This window comes from Elephantulus edwardii, unplaced genomic scaffold (assembly GCF_000299155.1).
Source record: "Elephantulus edwardii isolate Elephantulus edwardi_28Jun2011 unplaced genomic scaffold, EleEdw1.0 scaffold00207, whole genome shotgun sequence".
Classification (NCBI taxonomy): domain Eukaryota; kingdom Metazoa; phylum Chordata; class Mammalia; order Macroscelidea; family Macroscelididae; genus Elephantulus; species Elephantulus edwardii.
The window spans coordinates 195,586-206,535 of record NW_006399957.1 but is presented as its reverse complement, the minus strand read 5'-3'; the positions used below and the strand labels follow the sequence as shown (position 1 = coordinate 206,535).

The 10,950-nt window shown below is 41.0% G+C and overlaps 2 protein-coding genes across 2 annotated transcripts in view; one reads left to right on the top strand and one right to left on the bottom strand.

Moving 5' to 3' along the window:
- The first annotated feature begins 487 nt into the window (after positions 1-487).
- HSBP1L1 (heat shock factor binding protein 1-like 1) lies at positions 488-2,758 on the top strand. The gene is made up of 3 exons (XM_006897241.1): positions 488-544; positions 1,060-1,126; positions 2,646-2,758. Exons 1-3 carry the CDS (start codon positions 488-490, stop codon positions 2,756-2,758), a joined length of 237 nt encoding a protein of 78 aa, XP_006897303.1.
- A 6,564-nt stretch (positions 2,759-9,322) lies between these two features.
- Positions 9,323-10,950, bottom strand: part of TXNL4A (thioredoxin-like 4A) — a 14,514-nt gene continuing 12,886 nt past the window's right edge. The window contains exon 3 of the mRNA XM_006897223.1: positions 9,323-9,494. Coding sequence (XP_006897285.1) covers positions 9,323-9,494 — 172 coding nt within the window. The remainder of the gene's footprint in view (positions 9,495-10,950) is intronic.

Below are 10,950 nucleotides of genomic sequence, written 5' to 3'. Positions count from 1 at the left end.
GATACAGCGGAGTCACAGGACGCTCGTGGGCACCTGCTCTGATGTACCAGAAACGAAGGGTTGTTAATGAGCGAGTGAAGAGCTGTAAAACAGGCCAGAAGCCGCATAAGATCCCAGGACCAGGACGCGCGCAGCCAGCAGCACACAGGTCCCTTTGCCTTCTTCCTGCCCCCTGTCACCTGTGCACTGTTCCCACACTGCTGCTGCAGGTGCACCTGACCCGGTCCTCCCCATGTCGTTGAACCCCCCCCAGTTCTGCCCGTGTCACTCCCACACCACCCTCTTCTCGTATCCCCTTTACGCCGTGCTCCCTGCCTGACTCACGTCACCTGTACACCGTCCCCCACCCTTGTAAATCTAGGCGGCCTGACTCTTGCCCGAAAACTCATCCTTAAATGCTTAATTGCAGGGCGCATTCCCAACATCACTGCAGGTAGCGTCTCAAGAACAGTCCAGTCGGAATCTCGCAGGCGCCGAGGGAGACGCGATGGACACTCGGGCGCCGGACCCCGCAGTCCCCGCAGCCGGGCCGCTCCAGACCGTGGTGAGTGGAGACCCCTCACCTGACCCATCCCTCGCCCGGCCTCAGCTCCTTCCAACCGGGTTGGGGGCAGACCCAAGCGCGCTGCGGAGGCTCTGGCTCCAGGAGGGAAAATGTGAGCCTCCGCCCACCGGGGATGGGGGGAAGGGGGGAGAGTCCACTCTCCCCTCAGCCTTCTTCTGGGCTCAGGGAGAGGCTGGATGAGGCCCAAGAAGTTAGAACCAAGAGGGAGAAGAGGTTTCTCTGGATGACTCAGCACACTTCCACCTAATGATGTCCACAAATCTCATGGTTTCTGTAACTTTGTTCGTCATCTCAGTCAGTACATTTAGACTGGTGCTTTGTAGGTGTGAGGTTACATGAGGCTTGCCTGTTTATTCTTGTGTACACACCCATTCCATGCTGCAGCACTGTGCTGAGTAAAAAGGCCTTGGTACCTCTGTCATAACGCAGCTGGCCTTATATCGTGTCAAGACTTGTAAAATACACATTCAGTTCCTTATGGTTCATTCTTTCAGGCAGAACATCTATTTCAAGAACTTCAAGAACATTTCCAAGCCCTAACTGCATCTCTAAACCTCAGAAATATCCTTTTCTTGTAACATGAATCACTTTGGACTTGATTTATCAAGAAGTTATCAGGGAACGTCCTTCTCTTCATGGACAATTGTGTACTCCGGTCTTCCCAGTATCCATACCTTAGTTCTGGGAATCCTGACCATTAATCACAGCCCTGAGCAGAAGACCACACTTCCTATTTTATGACAGCACAGGCCATCTGTGTGACATATATATATATACACACACACACACACACATCTATATATACACACATATATATATATATATACACACACTGTGCAAGGAGCGTAACATCCATATCACCAATCGGCTTTCCCAAAAGCCCTTCAAACTTTTTATCAAGAAATAATGGTATGACAAAGAGTACTATGGGTAAACATTTTAAAACTGTTTTTGTTGTTATGTGCCATCGAGTCACTTGTGACTCATAGCGACCCTATGTACAACAGCCCTAAACTCTGCTCTGTCCTGTGCCAATCACACTGTCTCTGACACTCCCATCCCGATTATCCCAGTCACTGAATCAATCCACCTCATAGAGGGCCTTCCCCTCCTGTGCTGTCCCTCCACCCTCCCAAGCACGATGTCCTTCTCTAAGGACCTGTCCCTCCTCACAATATGTCGAAAGTATGTTAGACAGAGCCTCAGAATCCTTCCAAGGAGCCACCCAGTTTAACCCTTTCCAGGACAAATCTGTTTGTTTTCCTAGCAGTCCATGGTACCCTCAATACTCTTCTCCAGCACCACAGCTCAAAGGCATCAATTCTCCTTCTATCCTCCTTGGTCATTGTCCAACTCTCTGATGCATAACAAGTGATTGTGAAGACCATGGCCTGTATCAGACGCACCTTAGTCTCCAGAGAGACACCACTGCTCTTCAGTACTTTGGAGAGGTCCCTAACCGCAGACTTTCCCATCGCAATACGTTTTTTAATTTCCTGGCTGCTGGTGCCAAGACTGTTGACTGTGGAGCCAAGCAAACTAAAGCTGTGTACAATTGTACATTTTACATTTTATGTACATTTTACATAAAATTGTAAAATTATGCAAAATTGTACATTTTAAAACTATCAAAATGTATTATTATGTAAAGTGGGTCATTAATTTACTACTTTTGATATTATAGATGGGTTCTCATCTCGGTGATGGGGAGGAAAGATTCTAAAATGTAATATTTTAAAACACAGCAAAATCACTTTAAAATTGTCATTAGTTACATAATCATTAGGTTAGCTAAACCAAGTATCTCTGCCATTGCCCAATAGTCACAGCACCAACATGTCCACACAGGGAGCCTAGTCCTCACTGGGCTCCCAGACTAACACTTCAGAGCACACACAGCATCACAGCTGTGAATCATGGATTTGCATTCTCAACGTTCATCTAACAACTATACCATTGTTTATCTCCTCTTCCCTGGAGTTCTGTCAGTTCCAGCAGAACAGGACAAGCTGCAGCAGGTCTGAAGTCCTTTTAGGCCTCTGTATTGAGTTCTAGCCAAACATTATCTTTAACATTGTACTGGAAGAGATGGGAAATCGAATCAGTGACCTACAGAAGAATGTAAATGACTTAATGGTGCAGGCGGGGATCCAAAATGCTGTGAAGGAACAAATGGTAAGATCACTATCATGAAACCAAATGTTTGTCTTTTGCATGTGATTACTTTATCTTGGAAAATACAATTCCTTACCTTATTTATTTGCTATGGTAATTGCTGTTTCTCTAACATGTGAAAAATGTTCTGGAATAAGATACTTCCAACTGCTATTTTCTATATTAACTGAAATTTTATCATAGTTCCTTAAAAACTCACTTTTTAAATGAACAAAACTATTACGTAAATATCATTATTTTCCATGACTCTAATTCAGCCTTTAATAAAAACACCTGTTAGTGAAGATTTGTGACTACAATCTGTGATTTTAGATTCATGTGACCATTTATTTGAACACTACATAAAACCCTTAATCCACAAGTCCCATTCAATGGAAAAAGGTCTTCTCAAGTGGGATATCAGGCTTTGTTCTGAGGCCTATCCTGGATAGATGTCTAAATGACACATACAAAGATACACAACTCTAATAAAACATTATGCATATTCTCTTGCTAAGACTAATCTAAATATATACAAGCTCTTTTAATTGAGTCTTTGGAATTATTTTATTTACTGACAACTCTTTAAAGAAAGCTAGCACACACACAAAAAATTTTTAAAAAAGAAAGCTAACACAGTATTCATACTCTCCTGCTGTATGAGCAGCAGTTCACAGCTGAATGACTTCTAAATCTCTAACCTGGCATTCTGTTACAGCCACAGGCCTGCAAAACAAGGGAGGGGGCATCTGAAAATGCTTTATTTACTATAGTTGTCAGGTACACCAGTGCTAAAACTGTTCAGCCTTCCCACCCTCCCACTATAAATCCCCAGCTCACTGGAGGGTGAGGAACAAATAGCTTGGACAGGTCTGGTCTGTGCAGCATACCCTCTCGGAGCTGGTCTGGCCAGGATGGCTACTTCCTTTCCTCCTCCAGGCCAGCTCGTAAGTAGTCAAAAATCCACTCAATACCAAACATCCAATAAGATGGTTAGGAAGATACCTAGCATCACTTTCTGATGTATATCAGCCCCTCTAAGCTTCTCCCATTTCAAGGGTCCACTGAGAGGTGTGAATGGGGGCAGTTAGATGGTTTGATCCTTATCTTCATGGCTTTATCAGTGTCTCATTAAACATCTATACTATTCCTCCATCTAAAAAAAGTGAGAAAGTATGCATTCTTGGACACTGTTGATGCTTTATCACAGATATGGCATTATTGACACAGCATGAATGATCTGCTGAAGAGCACATTGTTACCCACTTCGAGATTCTTGTTATGTGCTGTTGGCTTGCGTGCAACTCATAGCAACCCTATGTACGACAGCCCTAAATTCTGCTCTATCCTGTGCCAATCCTACTGTCTCCAACACACTTACCCCCATTACCCAGTCACTGAATCAATCCATCTCATTGGGGGTCTTCCTCTCTTGGACTGTCCCTCCAACCTCCCAAGCATGATGTTCCTCTCTAAGGTCCCTTCTTGCAACATGTCCAATGTAGGTCAGATGAAGCTGCAGAATCCTTGCCTCCACGGAGCAGCCTTGGCCTCACCCTCTCGAGGACAAGCCTGTTTGACCTCCTAGTAGTCCAATACTCTTCTCCAGCACCACAGCTTAAAGGCATCAATTCTCCTCCTATCAACCCAAGTCATTGTCAAGCTTTGACCATAGCAAGTAATTGCAAAGACTATGGCCCGAATCAAATACATCTTAGTCTCCAGACTGACATCATTGCTCTTCGGTACTTGGTAAGGTCCCTGACAGCAGACTTTCACAAAGCATTTCATCTTTTAAATTCCTGGCTGCTGGTATCAAAAGTGTTGACTGTGGAGCTGAGCAAACTGAAGCTGTTAACAATCTCAATCTCTTCACCATCTCTCATGATGCTGCCTTTCAGCCCAGTGGTGAGAATCTGTTTTCTTGATGTTAAGCTTAGAATCTAATAAACTCCTATCTACGATAAAAAGAATTTCTTTTTATTTCTTTGTATACTAAATTTTTCCTATCAAACGTTATTTTCATAATTATAGGAATTTAAGGTACTTTTATTGACAGCTTTGGCTCTGAGTTTAAGTGTGCAGTAATTGGTATTTAAATCAGCATTTTAAAAAAAAAGTGGGCTCCTTAATAAAGCCTCACATGTAATATTAAAAAAAAAAAGTGGGCTCCTTAATAAATCAGCATTTACCTCTTTAAAAATTTGTTTTTACAGACCTAAAGATACTGGACCAGCTACTTGAAAATGTGATCAAATGAAGACTGGTTTTTTTATTTTTAGTAATTTCAAACTTTTCAGGAGTTTAAAAATTACATGGTTTCTGATTTTCTGCAATTTAAAAATACACATCAATAAAGGTGAAAAGAACAACTGCAACGTAGTAAGAATACAATCCAGAAGACGGCTCATTATTCTTCTAATTACTTAACAAAGACAACTATGAACAAAGAATGTTCTCCCACATTCACCGTCTTCTCTCCCCCTCCTTGTTAGGTGTTGTCCAATCAGTTCCAACGAATCAACTGTCTACCAGGAACAAAGCACTGCTCAGTCCTGTACTCTCCTTAAGAGTTATTGCTGCTTAGCCCCATTGTTGTAGCCATTTGACAATCCACCTCACTGAGCCTCCCTGTTGTGACTTCCTCTACTCAGCATGTTTCCAAGGTTGCTTCATGTAGCATGCATCCAGACTTCTCTTCATGGCTAAGTAATAATCCACTGTATAGATATGCCATATACCATCTACTGATGGACATGTTTCCACCTTTTGGCTATTGTGAATAGTGCTGCAACCAACACTGACATACAATTTTTTGTTTGCATTCCTTTCTTGTGTATATATATATATATATATTAGTGGGTCATACAATAGTTCTGTATTAAATTTTGAGAAAACAGCTTTTCCAGCCAACTCCATTTTCTATTCCCACCAGCAATGGATTATCTTCCTTAGGCCATTCTACTGCTGGGTTTGAGAACTACTAGTTTAAGGACAAAAATAAGCAATCTCTGCCCATGTAAATTCACAGTCTCAGAAACTTACTGCAATGGGCAGCTGAGTTAGCACCAACCTGGCAGGAATGAGTATCTCAACTAATGATGCTAAGCATTTTTTCATGTGCTTATTGGTCATTTATTTTCTTTGGAGAAATGGCAGGAGTTTTAACACTGTTTATTGAAAGGACCAGTTATCAGAAACTCAGTTTCTGATAAAGTACAGTTAACCCCACCCCACCCGCTTGAGTGGTTTTTAGCAAACAAACCACCCCCACCTGTGGTAAATCCCACCCTGATGGATCAACTGCCATAAAGTGGAATTCTTCTTCTTTTGAAGGGCACAAGGGATTTTTCCGCATTCCTGTATCTGAAGTAACCGGTAAGATTAAAATAGGTTTCCAAACTGTTTCCCTGAGCTATGGCTAGCCAATTGAAGGTGGACAAATACCCAAACTACTGTGGGTGGCCAATCATGGCGTGTATGGTTGGGTAGGGGAATAGCAGAGGTATAAAAGGATGGGCAGACATCAATTCGGGGCTCTCAGGTGGATCCTGCTGTGTCAGCATGTGGGAGCCCGGGTTCAAACTCGAAATAAACTTTGTTAATTCGGCTAATTGGCTCGGTGATCTTTTTGGGGACTCGCTCCGTTACATTTATCATACCTGGGTAACTTGAGTTCATCAAAGTTTTTCTCACTACCACCACATAAAACTGTGACATAACATTGTACTTATAATTTTATGAAGGGGGAAATTAAGGTAAGGCAGATTGTAGCTGTGCAGTTGAATTTTAAAATCACATGTAAACATTTAAAAGTATGGTTCATATATGAATGCACTCCCCATGTTCACAATAGGACTACATGGTTGCTTATCTCCCAGGCCTTTACCTTATACTTTGCATGCAGGTACATACCTGTTAATAGGCAGACACAGTTAATCCCCTTTCACAATATCAGTGGGATACAAAAAAGGGAAGTGCCTTGACTAAGGACACCAGAGCACAGATATGAACCCAGACAAAGGCTGCAGGTTGTAAATGTGTGCACTATGAGGATACCAATCAAGCACCACTGTCCACATGTGAGGACAGCCCCTATCAACTGCTCCATACACTGTCCACACGTGAGGCCAGGATCCCAAGCAACCACACTGCACATGTCAGGACAAAGATGATCAAATGAGAGAAACTGGAAATAAGGAAATGTCATAGCAATCCAAGTTTTACAGAAAATCCAATATGCTTAAGTATAGAAGATAAAATCTGAATGGAAAGAAGAGATATGTTTCTCAAATTTGAAAGGAAAAGTATCAAAGATTGTTAGTTTTGTTTCTGTTAAACTTACTGGTTTTCTTATTCACAGTGACCCTGATACAACAAACAGGATGAAACAATACCTGATTTTGACCTATCCTCACAATCAATGCTATGTTTAAGTCCACTGGTCAATCCATCTCATTGAGGTTCTTCTTTTTCACTGACATCTTAACTTTAGCAAGCATGATCTTTCTTTAAGGACTGTTCTCCCTGCTAATATGTTAAATGTATACATGAGATGAAATCTTGCCATCTTTGATTCTAAGCAGCATTCTGATTTGACTTCTTTCAAGACAGATTTGTTCAATACTCTTCACCAAAGGCATTAATTCTTCTTCAATCTTATTAATTATCCAGCTGTTGGTTGTACAAACATCAAGTGAATGAAAATACCATGGTTTCAGTCAGACATACCATGGTACTCAAAGTGACATCCTTGATGTTTTTAACATTTTCAAGAGGTCTTTTGTAGTAAGTATGTCTAATGACTACTTAACTGCTGCATCCATGGATATCAAAGACTTTGTCTTTCAATATGGCTTATCTAATGTGGATAACTATGTGGATGGGAGGAACTATGTGACTGGGGCATGTGGGCTTATCTACAAAGGGACTGGCTATCTACAAATTCATGAGGATATTGGCCAGTCTCAACAATCTACAAGATTGGCTAGTCTCGACAATAAATTGAACAGCTCAAACTTCAGAGATAGAATCCTCCCCAGCCAGAGAAGAGGAAAGAGACGTTTCCTACCTCAGTGAAGAGGTGGCAGGAAAACGTAGGACACATAAAGACAGCAGCAGCAATCACAGATATACTGGAGAATTGGCACGAGATAGGACTTGGGAAAGGGGTGGGGGGGTGGATGAACAATATTGTCAAGACCAAGGACATTGTTGGACAATTGCAGAGGGAAACCAATATTCGCATGACTGAGAACCTGGGAACACTTACAGCCACAAGAATCAAGGCTGAGGTACCTGCATGTACATTTTGGGAGCTGTTTCGTCTGCATTCTATTATTAATCTGAATTATACCTTTAACTTCCCCAGTATGGTTTTGTGTGGTCTGTGAGCTATCACATCTAATTCTACACCCTGCAAAGCAGCAAGACTGGTGTTGAGATGAGTAGAAAGAGGTATAGGAGCATGGGAGCAACCTATCTGATGTCACGGGAATTGGTTTTGTGTTGACGCTTTGGTTAAGGGTCAGATATGGTGCTCCCCACACCTTTTGCTTTTCTCACAGATGCTGACTATGGATACAAGTAAAATTAATTCACTGACTTCAATTATTTTCTCCTCATTATGATGCTTACTGGTCTAGATGTGAGATGTGAGGATTTTTATTTTCTGTTAAGATACCAGTTGTGAAGACTTTTTGAGGTATAATCCATACCGAAGACTGTAGTCTTTGGTGGTCATCAGTAAGTACTTCACATCGTCTACATTTTCAGCTAATGAGGCTGTGTCGTTCGTATATTGTAGGTTGCTAAAGAGTCTTCTTTCAACTTTGATGCCACATTCTTCTTTCGTCCAGCCTCCTGGCTTATCTGCTCAATATACAGATTAAATAGGTATGATGAAAGGATACAGCCCTGGCATACCTCTTCCCTGATATTATACTGCACAGTATCCCTTTGTTTCATTCAAAGGACTGTTTTTTAGTCTATGAATAGATTTCATATGAACACAATTTAGCACTCTAGCCCTCCCACTGTTTGCAACATTACCAATGATATGTTATGAGCCATACGGTGGAATGTTTTTGCATAGCAAATAAAACACATGAACATCTTTGTGGTATTGTTTTCAGCTAAGATCCATTTGATATAAACAATGACATCTTTTATTCCATGTCCTCTTCTGAAATATTATAAAGTTTTAATAATCCAGAGAATAAAAGATATTTCTATCCTAATTGTGTATTCTTCCTGTACTATAGGATATGGTTTGCTGGCTAATATATAAAACCTACCAGCTTCAAAATCTCATCCTAGCAGTAAAGATCAGAAATACTGACTACAAAATCAGTAATCCATTCATGAAGGTTCTTAAAAACAAATTTTAATGGTTCATCACCTTGCACTATATTTATTTTAGTTAGGTATTTACATTTATTTGTCAATATAAAAATACAATGGACTGGCAGACTGAAAATTTAAGGCTATTCAATTCCTTCCTTCAAAAACATTCTGGTTCCTTGACTTGCACAAACTTTCCTAAAGGCTCTCAGCAGGCGTTGTACATGGAAATGACTCCACAACATCTACACAGAGCAGAGCTTAGTATCTGTACTTGGTAGAGTAGTCTTTGGGAGATACAACCAGTCCTCGGCCCTTGCGTGCCCCTCGGTAAACAGTCTCGATGATGTCGATCATCTCCTGCTTATCCTCCATGGCCCAATTGATCTTGTTGTTATTGCCGGTGCCCAAATCAATCATTATGTGCTTGTTCCTCCAGAGAGAAAGGGGAAGGAGCGTTAATTAGCTTATCTTTCAAAAACTGAACCCCAGAAGAAAATTCCTGGTGTTGTTTCCCTCCATGTTTTTCATGTTAAAAGGCCACTGGCAGACCCCAAGAGTATGTTTAGTGGCCAATCCCAAGGAGCCTCATTCATTCTCACTCAGGATTTCTAAATGCTAGAATGAGGAAAGAACCCAGAGAACTTCTCAGGGAGGGAGCAGACTTTGCATATGAAAACCAAAAGACTAAACTCATTGCACTAAATAGACTGCGATTCATGGTGATCGTAAGTGTGACAGTGAGGAACACTGTGGGAATTTTTTTGCTGTCATCCTTATTAGAGTCCTGGTGGTATAGCAGGACCACAGAGCTATGAGCTAATGTGCAAGTGCTGACTAAAGTTACAACATTTGTGCTAAACTGTCACAATGAATAGAAATTAGTTCATATCCGACAGCATGTACCAGGTCTTCCTACCACCAAGGATGTAAGAAATTCTGACAAGTGGCGAGCTCTGGTGGCAGGAAACTGTACTGCAATCCCAGAGGTGCGCGGTTCAAATCCACCAGATGCTCTGCTGAAGGAGGAGGAACAATCGCCTCCTGTACCAGTCAGATCTGATTTGACGGTACACCCCAAAAAAAAAAAAAAAAAAAGAAATTCTGACAAGTAAGAATATGTCAATTTTTACTTCTTTCAAATTACAGCTTCTCAAAAGAACTTCTAATACAATAAAACAATTTAGTGTTCACAAAGTAATTGAATACTTTCTTCCTGTGTTTCACAATAGGACATATAAAAAGTCACAGACACCTGTAACAATGAATCCAAAGTCTCTGTAAATTTTCATTATAATTAATAGTAATTTAAAAAAGGGTAAAAAAAAAAAGAAAGAAATCATTTTATGGTGCAGCGACTATGGAAGGCTGTATGGCGCTTTCTCCAAAAGTTAAAAAAATAATGTTACAAATAGAAATACCATTTAACCCAGCAATTCCACTACTGGGAATATACCCTAAAGAAACCATAACCGCCACCCAAGCAAACATATGCACACACATTTACTGTGGCTTTGTTCACAATAGCAAAGAGGTGGAAACAATCCAAGTGCCCATCAACAAATGAATGGATAGAGAAGCTCTGGTATATTCACACAGTGGAACACTACATTGCATTGAAAAACAATGAGCTCATGAAATATTATATAAAATGGGTGACCCTGGAGGACATAATGCTGAGTGAATATCTCCATCTTAAAAGGTCAAATATTGCATAGGGCCACTGTTGTAAAACAGGACTGAAATCAGGATTGAGGGAAACCTGAGAAAGAGAGGATAAATAATGTATACTGCATTGAAAGAGATGAGGGAAAGAACTGTTTAAAAGGGATATATGATTAGGTATTATTGTCATGACAGAAGTCCAGAATGAAGGCTGCACAGTGGAG

Excerpts from the sequence above, each read along its gene's own strand:
- HSBP1L1 (XM_006897241.1), top strand. The coding sequence starts at position 488 with ATGGACACTCGGGCGCCGGACCCCGCAGTCCCCGCAGCCGGGCCGCTC. Across the intron at positions 545-1,059 it reads CCGGGCCGCTCCAGACCGTG|GCAGAACATCTATTTCAAGA; the intron begins GTGAGTGGAGAC and ends TCATTCTTTCAG. Across the intron at positions 1,127-2,645 it reads TGCATCTCTAAACCTCAGAA|TGGAAGAGATGGGAAATCGA; the intron begins ATATCCTTTTCT and ends TTAACATTGTAC.